General features: G+C 42.4%; 1 protein-coding gene across 1 annotated transcript; it reads left to right on the top strand.

Moving 5' to 3' along the window:
• Positions 1-13,510: 13,510 nt before the first annotated feature.
• LOC117056122 (C-C chemokine receptor type 4-like) lies at positions 13,511-14,896 on the top strand. Its single transcript, XM_033166238.1, has one exon. The coding sequence runs from the start codon at positions 13,511-13,513 to the stop codon at positions 14,585-14,587; it is 1,077 nt and encodes a 358-aa protein (XP_033022129.1). The 3' UTR covers positions 14,588-14,896.
• Positions 14,897-15,166: the final 270 nt, after the last annotated feature.

Genomic DNA, 15,166 nt, shown 5'->3' with positions numbered 1-15,166 from the left:
AAGGCCACTTCTAGCTGCCCCCTTCTGGGGGCAGATCTCTGGATTCATTTGTATACATCCCATTGGTATCAATATTCATGTTCTGCCACTAGGAACCAGAAGTGTGTGTGTGTGTGTGTGTGTGTGTGTGTGTGTGTGTATTTGAAGACTGGATAAGATTGTGGAAAGTGAATTTGAAATTTACTGATTGTATATTGTTGAAGGAGAATTACATGAAAATGATCTGCAGATGGTATACCACACCAGTAAAACTGGCAAAAATGTATAAAGCAGAACAAAAGAACTGTTGGAGGTGTAAAGAAGGCGAAGGTACATTTTATCATATGTGGTGGGAGTGCAAGATTATCAAAATATTTTGGGAAATGATATACAACGAACTGAAAAGAATGTTTAAAATAACATTTGTTTAAAAGCCAGAAGCCTTTTTGTTAGGTATTTTAGGACAAGAGCTGCCAAAAGAAAAACGGACATTATTTATGTATGCTACAACAGCAGCAAGAACTCTAATAGCACAAAATTGGAAGACTGGAGAAGTACCATCTAAAGAACAATGGCAAGAAAAAATGATGAACTACGCAGAGTTAGCAAAGTTAACGGACAAACCGTGAGAAAAGGACAACAGGGACTTTGAAAAAGAATGGGAACCTTTTACATTACCATATATACTTGAGTATAAGCCTAGTTTTTCAGCACATTTTCTGTGCTGAAAAAGCTGCCCTCGGCTTATACTCGAGTGAGGCGAGTGGTGGGGGTGGCGAGAAAGAAGCCCTTTCTCTCCGCTCGTGCCGCCACCCGCTCTCCCCAGTCAACCATTCCTTAAGAAGTGTACAAGAATGGCGGTTCTTTACTCTCCCCAGGCAGCTTGTTCCATTCCTGAACTGCTCGCATAAATGCAAACTTGGCAAAGGAAGAAGAGGAAGGAGCAGCCCAAAGGGTTGCTTTCGGGCTGCTCGTTCCTCCTCCTCCTCCACAGCGGCAAAGGTGAACCGGCTTATACTCGAGTCAATAAGCTTTCCCAGGTTTTTGTAGGAAAATTAGGTGCCTCGGTTTATATTCGGGTCGGCTTATACTCGGGTATATGCGGTATATTTGCAGAAACACCAAAAAACAAAAAAAACATGGACTCATTGGCAGGATTTAAATAAACATTTACAATTTTATTTACATAAAACAAGGAATATAACACTGTGATAACATAGTATTGTATATAAACAGTAGAACGTATCATTTGATGTAATAAACCAGAAATGGAATTTGAGGGAATTCAACACGGGGGGTGGGGGGGTGGGGTTAAGCTAATGTTTAGTATTGATATTGGATATTTGTATTCAAAATGGAAAATCATTAAAATCTTTAACAACAACAAAAAAATACCGTAAAGAGGGATTAGGTGCAGTGTTTGCCTTCCTTCTATCCCTTCTCCTTTTGGCAGGACCAGAGGCCACAAGCTTGCGAATTAAACGACACAGCAATTTCCTGAGCTGCTTCCACATAACAGCCGTACAAATAAATAAATAGCAGCCATTAAGCTGACTCAGCTCAGAACAGTATTAAACTTTGCACTGCTGTGCCCAAAAGGGAAGAGAAAGAAAGAGGAGCTGGAAGAGGAGCAAGTCAGCAAGTGGGGGGGTTGGTTTGTTTGATGCGAGACACCCTAAATTCCTTGGTGAGTGAAACTGTGCCAAACAGCTTCTGTTCAAAATAGCTCACCGAGTGGGATGAAAGCCTGATGATGGCTGAAATCATTAACCTAACAAAACTGCCATACAGTCAAATAGGGGAAGCCCCTTTCCTGAGCCCTGGATTTAGTTAGTAAGACAAAAGTCCAGGAGGGAGATGTGCAGGGTTGCAGTTTGCCTGATGTAGGGTGGAGAAAAATCCTGTTCCGTCTCTTCTCAGTGACAAGCAGGAGTGGCGGAGGTCACAGCACGAGGAGGGCTGACTGCTTTGATGCTGCAGAAAGGAGTCTGAGAGCATTGGGGGTGCAATGCTTTGAACCCCCTTCACAGTAGGCTCAGGTGTGTAAATAAACCACATCTCATAAAGACACCACATTCCCCACTGTGCCTCATTTCCAAAGGAAACGCAAACTGTGGGTAAGCTCCAGGCACCTCTGGGATGTCACATAACTGTGGAGATCGGGGTGCCATGTAACTATCTAGATCGATCTATCTATCTATATATCTATATCTATATCTATATCTATATCTATATCTATATCTATATCTATATCTATATCTATGTCTATGTCTATGTCTATCTCTATCTCTATCTCTATCTATCTATCTATCTATCTATCATCTATCTCTATCTACCTACACACACACACACACACACACACACACACACACACAGAGTTGCTTTTGTAAAATGAAAGAGGAAGACAAAGGCAGAAGTCCCATCCATGCCACAACCAAGGAAGTCAGCAAAAGGAGAAACAAAATAAACTTCTTAGGCAAGCACTAAGCCCCTGCCGTGTGCATGAGGTTTTGGCAACTGCTGAACAAAGCGGGTAGACAAGACAAAAGGCAACCACTTCTGGTTTTGTCCCATAGCAGACTAATAATGATCTTCCGCTTTGAAACCGCTGCACGTAGGAACCTGGCTTCAGAAAACGAGGAAAGCATATGTTGCGCAAGGCCATGCAACCTCTCTTTCTCTCTCTTTGGCTCTTTCCTCTTTTCTGGCCTCGCCAACAAGCTGGTGTCAAGCTCTTGAAAGAAAGAAGTATGCTGTAAAATATTTATGCCTCAAGTTTCACTGTGGTGTGCTCAAAGCAAGCATTGTATTCACGACAGGGCACTTTGCAGCTTTCTTCTCCCTTTGAAAATGCATTTTTAGGGACATGGATCCAAGGCAGAGGGGTTTGGCTTACTGGCAGACCACTCCCTGTTTTTTGTATAAGAGTTCTCCCCAAATGAATTACCATGGGCTTGTACCAGACAGGGTGAGCTTCTACCCGCAACCTTGGACCAGGCTGTTCAGCTGTTTCTGAAATTTCTGAGCCCAGTTGCCTGGTACTCCTCTCTTTCGCCCACCTCTAGAAAAAACAAACAAAGAAGCTTTGTATTTCCTTTCCCCAAGCCCATATGAGGCAGACCTTTGCAAGACCCTTTGAAACAACCTTAGAATGCAATGAGCAGCTTTAACTCTTAGCTGTGCGGTTTTAGCACATGGGGAAGATCTGAATGAGAAATTCCTTTTGAATGTCGGTACCTTTTATCATATGTGGTGGGAGTGTAAGAAGGTGAGGGCATATTGGGATATGATATATCATGAGCTGAGAAAAATGTTGAAATATAATTTTGTTAAGAAACCTGAAGCCTTTTTACTAGGTATTATAGGTACAGACATTGAAAAACAGGACATTAAACTTTTCCAATACGCAGTGACTGCAGCTAGGATTTTGCTAGCACAAAGGTGGAAACAAGAAGAAATACCGACGAAAGAAGATTGGACAGTGAAACTGATGGAATATGTAGAACTGGACAAAATGATGGGAAGAATCCGGGAACAGCGGGACCAGAAATTCATCAAAGACTGGTTTAAGTTTACGAACTATTTGAAAGACAATTTACAGTTGAATACGCTAATAGGACTTCAAGAAGCTTTGTAGTTAATGTGTAGATATATTATTGTAAGTATGGTAGTTAGAGTATGTATGAGATTTATGTTATGGATTATGTTATGGATTATGTTATGTTTTAATAGATTATGTTTTAATAAGGATGAGAGTGTTGGAGATATGTGCAAATGTGTATGGTAAATCCGGTCTTTGGGTGTTTGATTTTCGTTGTTGTGTATACTGTGTATATACGGACAATGACAATAAATAAATAAATCTAAAAATAAATCTAAAAAAATCTAAATTTATGATAATGTAAGCAGTGGTAGATTAAAGAAGTATAATATTAAGATATAATTTTGAAAGCCATGTGGAAGATCTGAGGGAAGTCACAGCTATGTTAGCCAAAATTGGAAAATGTATGTGAATGTATGTTTTATTTTTTGTAGTAGTATAGTATAAAACAATAAAAATTATTTGTAAAAAAAAAAAGAAGAGAAATTCCTTTTGAAACTAATGAAGCCAAATGCCCAAATAGAAATAGAAGCTTATTTGAAGAAATCGGGGGGAAATGAAGGGAAAGGGGAGGCAACACATACACACACACACACACACACACACAAACTTAAAATGAAGCCTAATGTAGTAGTTAGTTACCTGCTTGAGCATAGACTAGGTTTTCAGGGCATTTGCAGAGTTCCTTGCAGAAGGGAGGTTCTGGAAGAGAGCATATTTAAACTACCAGTACTATTTTCCCGGACAAGAACCGAGGGTAATACTCTCGGATAGAAACAAAACAAAAAGTGTACGGGTACTTTAATCCGACCCCAGTCATTTCAACAGTGGTTGCTCATTCTAAGATGTGCTTATTGTTTCTTAGTATTCATCTTCTAGCTGTATGCTTCCATAAAACATGAAAGTATGGTGTAAGAAAATTAGCAAATCAGAGGGTTCTTGTCTCTAAGGCAACTGAAGGCAGGAGGTTGTACCTGTGTGTAAATAGTTAGCATGATCCACAACTAAGCATTACAGTGGAACCTTGGTTCTCGAACGGCTTAGTTGACGAACAAATCGGCTCCTGAACGCTGAAAACCCAGAAGTAAGCCGAACATCCGATGCGATTGTCAGCTATTGCTTCCAGGGCATCTGTGCCAACTGGAAGCTGCACCTTGGTTTTCAAACAGGTTGACCAGAGCAACTGGCATGCCCTCCCAGTTAGCTCACTCAATAACGGCTGAAAACTGCCGGTCAAGTTTCAGTCCCTGAAGCAGCGGAAATCATGGGCTTAGTCTACAGACAGCCAGGCACGCCTTCAGATTTCCTTAAGCAGCAGAAGTTGGCATAACAGAGGCTTGTATGAACGTTTTAAACAAGCATCTTTATTAAACAAAACATCAGGACAAAACCTGAGGTAAAAGCATCAGAAGCACACACATCGGCAGTTAACTCCAACTGACAGCCCAAGTCACACGTCCAACACTTAAGGTGGAATGGAAGAATCACAACAAGCTGCACCTTGGTTTTCAAACGTTTCAGGAGTTGAACTGACTTCCGGAATGGATTAAGTTCAAGAACCAAGGTTCCACTGTGCTGACAAGTGTGTTGGTAGGTCATTAACATTACCCAGAATTACGACACTACAGCCACAGCATGTAGAGTCAATAATATGACCAAGTGTCTTACTGATACTTTCAGAACTGTTCTCCTTGTTTCTTCTGTTACCAGTCTTATAAGCAGAAGTGTCAACATCAAGATGCAGATATCGGCATTGCTTTCACACATACAACACCCAGTGCCACCAGCTCATAGTTATTTATAAACCCAGCTTCAGCTTTGAGGTTTCCAATGAAGGCCCACCCAAGCAAGACTTGCCGAATGAGTTCTGCAAAGTGTGATCGACAAAGACTTCTCATCAGCCATGGGTGTGGTGTGTGTGTTTTAACTTCTTTGTTGTGAATCCATTAGCATTTCCAGAAAATCCAGCTTATTCAAGGGCTTCCACTTCCCTAGGCAGAAGGAAGTACCGAGGCTATTAAAGTCGACAAGCAGCAAGTGCATGAGACTTAGCAGTTTTCATTCTTCTACATTCTGTTTATTTACAGGCGTTTAAGCTGAGCACAACGAAGGAGTGAGATCCAGACACTGTGTTTGCCTTGAAAGCAGCATCAGTTGCACGCTCAAGCCACTGCCTGGTGCCTCACCCCTGCATACACAGTACAAGGTTCTTGGATCGAAACAGGCCACAACTTCATTGATTACAGATGCATGAGGTTTAGCTCAGGCTTTGGGTGATTTCTCACTCAGTCAGCCCATCTGACAGGAGCGAGCCGGCAGTAAATCACACCATGCAAGTTAACTCTTTATTAACAAGAACATGATCTGCACAGATGTGGCCGAGTGTCAGGCCTAATGAGCATAGCAGCTCATCCCCTGGCAGGTCTTGCCCCATGGATCAGTTGCTGAGACTGACAGTCCCCACTTCCCCACAGTTGTCTAAGGGTGGATATAAACACCGGGGGGGGGGAGACACACTATAAATAGGTCAGAAACTAGATCGTTTTAACAAAAGAAAAAAATATCTATGGAAAACCGTGCTTTAAAATTTCCTGCTCTCCATCACCATCTGGTGTTGCATGTTTACAGAGCATTCAAATTGCTGTTTCTTTACTAATGTAGCTGAGTCCTAAGGCCCCTCGTCTCCAGGGTTTCCCCCAAGCAATCAGAGACTGCGCTTGCGTGAAGCTAACTTCTCCTCTGCTCTCTTCATACCTCTTCAGCTGAGGTATGTACATCTAAGACAGCCATTGCACATGTGCAGATGGCAGCTTCGTGGATAGGAGTTGAGGGGAGCAGTGTTGCAGCAGGTGTATGAACCTAGGGTTGTCATACGTCTGGAATTTCCCAGACATAGCCAGAATTCGGCTTTCAGAAATAGCATCCGGGCAAAACATTGGTAAAAATGCCTGGGAAAACCTGTGCGCATGGCAACCCATTTTGGAAGTGTTGATTTTTTGACGAATTTCCTAAAAAGTAGCTCAAAAACTTTAATTTTTTAGGAGATTTTGGAGAGAGAGAGAGAGAGAGAGAGAGAGAGAGAGAGAGATTCCTTCTCTTTGGTGTGCATAGCAATGTGCTAATGCAGCTTAAAACACAGCAGGGAGGAATGATCTCACTGTGTATTAAGCAACTAATATGTACATAGCCTAAATATAGGACTGTAATGGTTTGGAAGTAAATAAAAGAAAGGAACTGGGGGTAGCTTGAGCTTCAGGTGTGATGCAAGCCTCCCATCTAGCGGACACAGCTCAAAGAGATGCATTTGCTGTGTTACGGCTTTTTGCTGCTAAGAGGAAGCCGCAATAACAGGAAGGGCACCATCCTGCTCTTCTGCTGTATGAAAACACCTTGTGGTTTTGTGGGTCTTTTGTGGGCCTCAGGGTTTGTACAGCTTTGCAGAACAAGGATTGTGTTTTTCACAACGTTTCTCCAGCTAAAGGGGCAGAAGAAGGCATTCTGGAGCCTAGGTACGAATTGGCAGATTAGATCATTATTTCTCACTTTGAGCTCCTTAGTGTGGGGTTGTTGTTGTTACACTACGGATTGCATGTTTCTCTACCGTAAGCTGCCCTGCAATCTTTGGATGAAGGGCAATATGTAAATTTAGTTAATAAGTAATAATCATAATCACAAATAAAAATAACTTCAAAGAATTGTCAACTACATTTCTCCAATGCAGATCAACACTATTTGACGGCACATTATTATTTATTGGGTTGCTAGTACATGCAAAGAATTAGGTTACAATTAACATCCATTTAGTGTTCAGCTATGGATGTTGTGTCCTAAAAGCCCAATTCTGGACAAACATACCCTCCAACATCCCACTGATCAAAATCGGGATGCTCGTCTTTTGTCTCTAGCTCTCATGGGAACCATGTGACTTGCATGAGAGCACGACGCAGAAGAAGAAGAAGAAGAAGAAGAAGAAGAAGAAGAAGAAGAAGAAGAAGAAGAAGAAGAAGAAGAAGAAGAAGAAGAAGGGGTGTTTGGATTTGATATCCCGCATTATCACTACCCAAAGAAGTCTCAAAGGGCTAACATTCTCCTTTCCCTTCCTTCCCCACAACAAACACTCTGTGAGGTGAGTGGGGCTGGGGGACTTCAAAGAAGTCTGACTAGCCCAAGGTCACCCAGCAGCTGCATGTGGAGGAGCGGGGACGCGAACCCGGTTCACCAGATTACGAGTCTACCGCTCTTAACCACACTGCAAAGCGTCTTTTGGTCTGGCATTCATACACCAGAGGGTGAGACAAAAAAAACGAGTGTCTTTTGGTCTGGCCAGTTGACTTGTGCCAGAGTGCCAGACCAAAAAATGGGACATTCTGGGATCCAATCAGAAACTGAGATGGCTTCTGTAATTCCAGGCTGTCTCACTCAATTTGGGATAGTTTAGGGGTATGGATAAATAATAACTGCATGGCAAGAGCAAATAAAAATTATAACAACAAAAAATCCTGATCAAGCCTGAAAAAAGGAGTGCAAACTTACTGCACAGCACCTTGCCCTGCGACCACACTTCATTTTTTTTCTATTAAAAAAAATATTCTGAAGCAACGTTGAAAGAAAAGCTATCCTCATCTTGCAAATTGTATTAAAAAACATTCACATGAGCAGGCAATTTTTAACTCAACAGAAACGTGTTCTGTGAAAGAAACGTCATCATTGGGACAGAAAACGTCATCTAATTGTATAATGTACAGGAGAAATAACTATAGCTTCCTTATTTTTTCTTCTGCATTGGCAAACCACAAAAAAATTGGGATGTTACTAGGTAATCTGCAGCACCGCTTCTAATTTCTGTTCCGTTCTAGGGATGAGTGCACTTCTGCTGCTGTTGATTTTTGATGCATGGTTACCTCCAAAGCATTCAAACAGCAGAGAATGGAGCCGGCTGTGGTCAATGGTGAGTCATTGCCTCCTCAATCAAAGGCGGAGCAAGCCAATTGGGCACCTGGGGCAGCTCACGTGCCCTGCACCCAGGGGCGGAGCCAGCCACCTGCGAGGGCGGGGCCAGCAGCCTGTGGGGGGGCAAGCCAGGACAGAACGCTCAGCAGGGCCTCCGAGGAGTCTGCCTGCCTCCTCCCACTCAGCCGCGCTACAGCTGAGGGGGAGGTGACGGGCAGACCATTTGGGGCAGTGCGGAGCCTGCCGGCGCCCCAAGCCACCACGTCACTCCCAGGAGAGACGTGTGGCTCGGGCATGCTGCAGGCCCCGCGGTGAGTGCCGCCCAGCATTTTGTCACCCCCCTCAGTGGTGACACCCAGGACAAACCGCCCCCACCGCACCCCCTTCCTCTGCCCCTGTCTTCAATGGCAGTGGCAATTGAATTATTATTGCAGTGGCAATTGAATTATTATTTAGCCCTTCAGATATTTGAAAATGACTATCATATCTCCTCTTGGTCTCCTCTTTTCCAGGCTAAACATACCCATATCCTTCAACCATTCCTCATAAGGCTTGGTTTCCAAACCCTAAATCATCTTGGTTGCCCTCCTCTGCACACATTCCAGCTTGTCAACATCCTTCTTAAATTGTGGTGTCCAGAATTGGACACAGTATTCCAGGTGTGGTCTGACCAAGGCAGAATAGAGAGGAACTATATTTTCCATTGATTGGGATGCCATACTTCATGGCTATTAATGTCCAGTGACGTAGCGTGTGTTGCCAGCTCCTGGAGGGCTGTGTTTGAGGGAGGTTATCGGACCGAGTACGCATGCATATTCAGCTGCTTAACACTGTCCATATCGCCCAGGAGATTGCAGCTGCAGAGATAAGGAAAGAAGAGTTGTTCTGTTGCCTGGAAAGGTCACTTCCTGGTTCGTAGGTTGACATTGTTTGGAATGGAGCCCAGCAACTGAATCGCGCAGCTGTATTGAGGTAGCATGGGTTGTTCAAGTTTTGTGCCCCTAGCAATTTCACGGCCAGGGCAACCTTACCTGTGGGCTCCCCCACACTATGCCACTGTTGACATCAAAGGACCTACTCTGAGTGGAAGTAGCATTGAATACCACCCACGTACAGTATGTCAGAATACTTGTGGTGGGAGGAGAGATAATTTTGGAGGCTTCTGCTGAAATGTGAGGGTGGTTGTGCCTTGCTCAGAGCTTCTGTTGCTCTCTGATACTATTTGCATAATTCCGTTTCCTTTGAAAGATATTTTTTAATAATATCATCATCATTGTAGTGGTAGGGTTAGAATTGCAGCCTCTGTGTGTGTGTTTCTCAGTTCCCCATTTACTCTGGAGATGTTGCCACCAATATCATAATCAATAACCATTGGAGTACTGCAGTTAGGACAGCAGTCTGTGTGCTTTGCTGAATGCTTTTGTTGTTCCATCATTATCGTCATTGGACAATAAAACACCGTGTTGTTGAATGAATGTTTTGTCATCCTCTTCTTTATTATTGGGACACGGGTGGCGCTGTGGGTTAAACCACAGAGCCTAGGGCTTGCCGATCAGAAAGGTCGGCGGGTCGAATCCCTGCAACAGGGTGAGCTCCCATTGCTCGGTCCCATTGCTCGGTCCCTGCTCCTGCCCACCTAGCAGTTCGAAAGCACATGAAAGTGCTAGTAGATAAATAGGTACCGCTCCAGCGGGAAGGTAAACGGTGTTTCCATGTGCTGCTCTGGTTCGCCAGAAGCGGCTTAGTCATGCTGGCCAAATGACCTGGAAGCTGTATGCTGGCTCCCTCAGCCAGTAAAGCGAGATGAGCACCGCAACCCCAGAGTCGTCCGCGACTGGACCTAATGGTCAGAGGTCCCTTTACCTTTACCTTCATCATTATTATTTTGATGATCACAGCACATAAAGGCAACCGATGGAAATTAATGGCTCTAACTAGTAATTTGTTTGTAAAACAAACCAACAAACAAACCATCAGAGAGAACTAAAGAATGAAATCATCATTAAAAATTATTTTTAAAAACCCATTAAAAAAAACAATTCTTCAAAAGATAAAATAATCCATAAACTAAAAACGGATTGAAACATGCTACATGTCTGGATAGGGTTGTCTAAACAAAAATGTTTTCAGTAGGCACCCAAAGGATTACGGTGAAGGCTGTGAACTATAAAGCATTTTCATTTGCTCAATTCAACTATTTCTGAATATATGCTAGAAGAAAACGTTAGGCAACAAGACTCATGGCATAGGTGCAGCCTATTGAACCACTGTCTTCATTCCACCTCCTGCCAATTTCAGAAAAGCAGCACCTCCGCAGTGCTAAAAGGCTTGAAGATGCAAATTCAGAGGTGGGCGATGATGCTTACTATGACGACTCATTTCAAAAGGTCAGATTATAATTTAATCTTCATAATAACCAGAAGCAATTACGTGGATCATTCCATCCCACTATACTTCCTCATTCGCTGACTTCTGTTTATCTCACCAAGTACACCACTTCCTTAGAGAACAGAAGGTACATCACCCTCAGGCAAGACACTTCTTAGCATCTAAGAAAGGCAAAAAGGTATTGTGAAGTCTGCCTCATATGTACTTTGACCATTGCAGTAATAAGATGACTGCACAATTTTTACGCTGCTGCATTATTTAATTGCTTAAAAGAATGACACATGCGTAATTGTATATAATAATGTGTGATGGAGCAAGGGAAGCTTACAAATGTAAATATACTTAAGGGATATTTATGCTGTAATTGCATTAACTGAAATATATGTAAATGGATCTTTATTTTTTATTTGCGGTCTGATCCAATTCATGGTCCTTTGGAAATATGGAGTGCCATCCAATGCATGTCAACTGAGAAGTAAGTCATACTGAGATCAGTCAGACTTATTTCTCCAGGTAGGCATGTCAAGGAATGTAGCTAGGGATAGCATATAAATTTAATTTGGGATGTGTTTAAAGTCAAATCTGTGCTTTCCAAAACAATATGTGAACTGAAAGAAGAGCTATCCCTCCAAATTCACACTTACCTGAATTTTACAGTGCAGTTCTCGGAGCAAACAAGGTTTACAAAAATGCCTATATGTGGGGCAGGTGTGTATAAAAATGTGTTAGATTAGCAAAAACTGCTTGCAAAAATGTGCAAATTAGTCAAAACTGCGTATGAAAATGTTTATTAGGAGAAATTCAAGCCCATAAATGGGTGAATTTTCATGGCCATTTTTTTTTAAAAAGCTAATTGCTTTAAAATGTAGAGAAATGAGAAACTTAGAGTACTAAAAGTGGCAAATTTTTCTATCCCTAATTGCAGCCTTATTCATATGTAAGTGTGCACAGGGTAAGTGGACAAAATCTGAGAATTACATCCATTTCAGATACACAGTTCAGCATAGCGAAGCTCCTTTACAGAGCCACTTCCTCGAGGTTAACAGCTACTTAATTTCTATGTGCATTGGTCCTCTTCATTCATAAAATAAAAGTGTGCATGCAAGGAAAAAGAGAGTTAAGTCTACTCACTTGATATGTGGCTGGTTAGTGAGTATCCACACACAAAAAGCACCTGGATAAATCTGCACATGGTAGCCGTAACCTCTGATGAACCGTTTTCACAAGGAGGGGATTATTAGGCACAGATTTCCCCCCATGCAGCGGGTTGACAGCTTTTGCTTCTGGTTTCTGAACTGCCCCTGTGGTAGCAGGTTGACATGCTCATAATATTAGCATGTGACAATGTCGATTTCCGTGCCATTAAAAGCTTTGATCTGTAGATTTCTACATGTCAACCTTCTGCGAAAGGCGCTGGAGAAATCCTTTATCTGACCCGTTGACATCCTTACCATATGGTAATATGAAGAGGTCACTGCTGAGACCATTCCCTTACTGGTTTCATTGGGTATTTCCATCTACTCTTAGCTTTATTTCTTTATTTCATAGAATGTATATAGTGCTTGGTGGTAAAAACTATGAGTACAGCAAGGTGAATGAATGAAAGACATCAGACAACTGTTTCTCTGTCCAGCAGAACCCTTCAAAACAAAATTGCGAGCCCTGAAACAAGCTCCAAGTAGGAGCAGTTGGAAGCAGTCTGTGTGGGTTAGCCATATGCTCTCTCTCTCAGTAAGATTCAGCACTAGAAATAGTTATGTTCTAGATATTTGTGAAAGAGGTGAAAAGTTACTGAAAATAATTGCCAAGCCTATAAAGCAACGAGAAGCATAAGATTAAGAAAGATAAGCCAAAAGTTTCTTAGCCCCTCTTTGGTGTGTGGTGTAGTGATTAAGAGTGGTAGACTCGTAATCTGGGGAACCGGGTTCGCGTCTCTGCTCCTCCACATGCAGCTGCTGGGTGACCTTGGGCTAGTCACACTTCTCTGAAGTCCCTCAGCCCCACTCACCTCACAGAGTGTTTGTTGTGGGGGAGGAAGGGAAAGGAGAACGTTAGCCGCTTTGAGACTCCTTCGGGTAGTGATAAAGCGGGATATCAAATCCAAACTCTTCTTCTTCTTTGGTCAAAAACTGGCCATTGCGCAAAAAAAAAAAAAAAAACACATTTACCGGTATCTATTGCCAAGTTGCTATTGTTTTATTTAAAAGAAATGTTTTAAAATCTATATTCTTTTTTAGAAATCCTTAGGAATCCCTGGCAATCAGCTCTCTGTGGAGCTGTAGGCTTCTCACTCCTGCATTCTCATTCTGTTTTTTTAAATATTTGCTCAAAATAATCTTTAGCAAGTTTATTCAGAAGTAAATTCCACTTTCCATGGGATTACCTCTCAGACGGGTGTGCACAGGATTGCAGTTTATGACTGTGCCCATAATCCCATTTATCTAGCAATAAGCCCCATTGCATTCAATAAAGTTATATTTCTGAATAGACAAGGATTGTGCTGTACATTACCCTGGGTGTGTGTGTGGGGGGGGGGAGGAAACCTTTCAATTTTGACTCACTTCATCCTTCTATTTAGATTCCAAAAAGAAAATGACCTCTACTGATGAAGCACTGGTTGCCACAGGGTGGGACACATCATTTCCCACCTATGATAGTTATGAGGATGATCCTGAACCATGCAGAAAAGATGAAGTGAGGCATTTTGAGTCCTGGTTCCTTCCCACATTCTTCTCACTCGTGTTCCTGCTTGGCTTGGCAGGGAACGCCCTCGTTGTCTTGGTCCTGTTCAAGTACAAGAGGCTCAGAAGCATGACGGATATCTACCTGCTCAACCTTGCCGTCTCCGACCTCCTTTTCGTCTTTGCTCTTCCCTTCTGGTCGTATTATGTGGCCGACAATTGGGTGTTTGGAGACGGCTTGTGTAAATTTGTCTCTTGGGTGTACAAGATTGGATTTTTCAGCGGGATCTTCTTCATCATGCTCATGAGCATCGACCGTTATCTCGCCGTTGTTCACGTCGTGTTTGCCTTGAAAGCAAGAACCATCAGCTATGGCAGCCTTGCCAGTGTTGTCGTGTGGCTAGTGGCCATCACGGCGTCTGTTCCAGAGCTGATATTTAGCAAGTCCGTTAGCTACTATAACTACACCATGTGCAGAGCAGAATACCCTAGGAACGACAAAACTTGGAACCTTTTCACCTCCTTGGAGATCAACATTTTAGGCCTTCTGATGCCATTCGTTGTCATGTTATTTTGCTACACAAGGATAGTCATGACCTTGCTCCACTGCAGAAATGAAAAGAAGAAGAAGGCTGTAAAGATGATCTTTGCTGTTATGATTGTGTTTTTTCTGTTTTGGACCCCTTATAGCATTGTACAATTCCTACAATGTTTGGCTGAACTGGGCGTTTTGGAAGGATGCCTGACCAGCAAAAACTTGGACTACACAGCTCAGGTGACTCAAACTCTAGCATTTTTCCATTGCTGTCTCAATCCTGTTATCTACTTCTTCATGGGACAGAAGTTCAAGAAGTACATCAGATTGTTTTTTAAGAAGTGTGTCTTTTCGAAAATATTTTGCAAATCTTGTGGACGCCCCGATACATTCATCTCCGAGTCATCAGGCTCAATCTACACTCAGTCCACAAGTGATGAAGAGGCCCTCTGAAAAGCCTGAGGTTGTCTCATGTGAGATCAGGCCAAAATGTGATGCTATCTCAGGTATCAGAACAACTGTGAGTTTGCTTCGCTGGAACCCAGAGGCTGTGTGATGACAAATAAGCACAGCCTAATCATAAAGCTTTGGACATGGAAAAGAAAAAGAAGGAAGCCATCTTGGGAACAAGAATTCTCAGTTTACTCCATTTCAGTTCTGCAGTCAACTTAAGCACCTGATCATTAGGGATAGGCAAATTTCTCAATATCTGTTTATTGTTTTTCCTATCTTAAGTCTACTTCTCCAGGTTTCCACAATGTTCTGAGAAACGCCTTGGAAGAAAGTACTCATGAAAATTTGTCAGGATTTTGGCGTGAATTTTCCCCAGTAACCATTTGTTGACTTCAATTTTTATACACATACTTAGCCGGGGAACCGTGTTGCAAAATTCAGAAAAGGGGAAATTTCAAGAGATGGTTGTGTTTCAGTTGACATATTGTTTCGGAAAATGCAAGTTCTTCAAGCTCGCCTTTAAATGCAAACTGAATCACATTTCTCTGCCATCCCTTTTCATCATCTTATGAGTTTCTT

Source organism: Lacerta agilis, chromosome 12 (genome assembly GCF_009819535.1).
Source record: "Lacerta agilis isolate rLacAgi1 chromosome 12, rLacAgi1.pri, whole genome shotgun sequence".
Taxonomy (NCBI): Eukaryota; Metazoa; Chordata; class Lepidosauria; order Squamata; family Lacertidae; genus Lacerta; species Lacerta agilis.
This window is presented reverse-complemented; position numbering and strand designations above follow the sequence as displayed.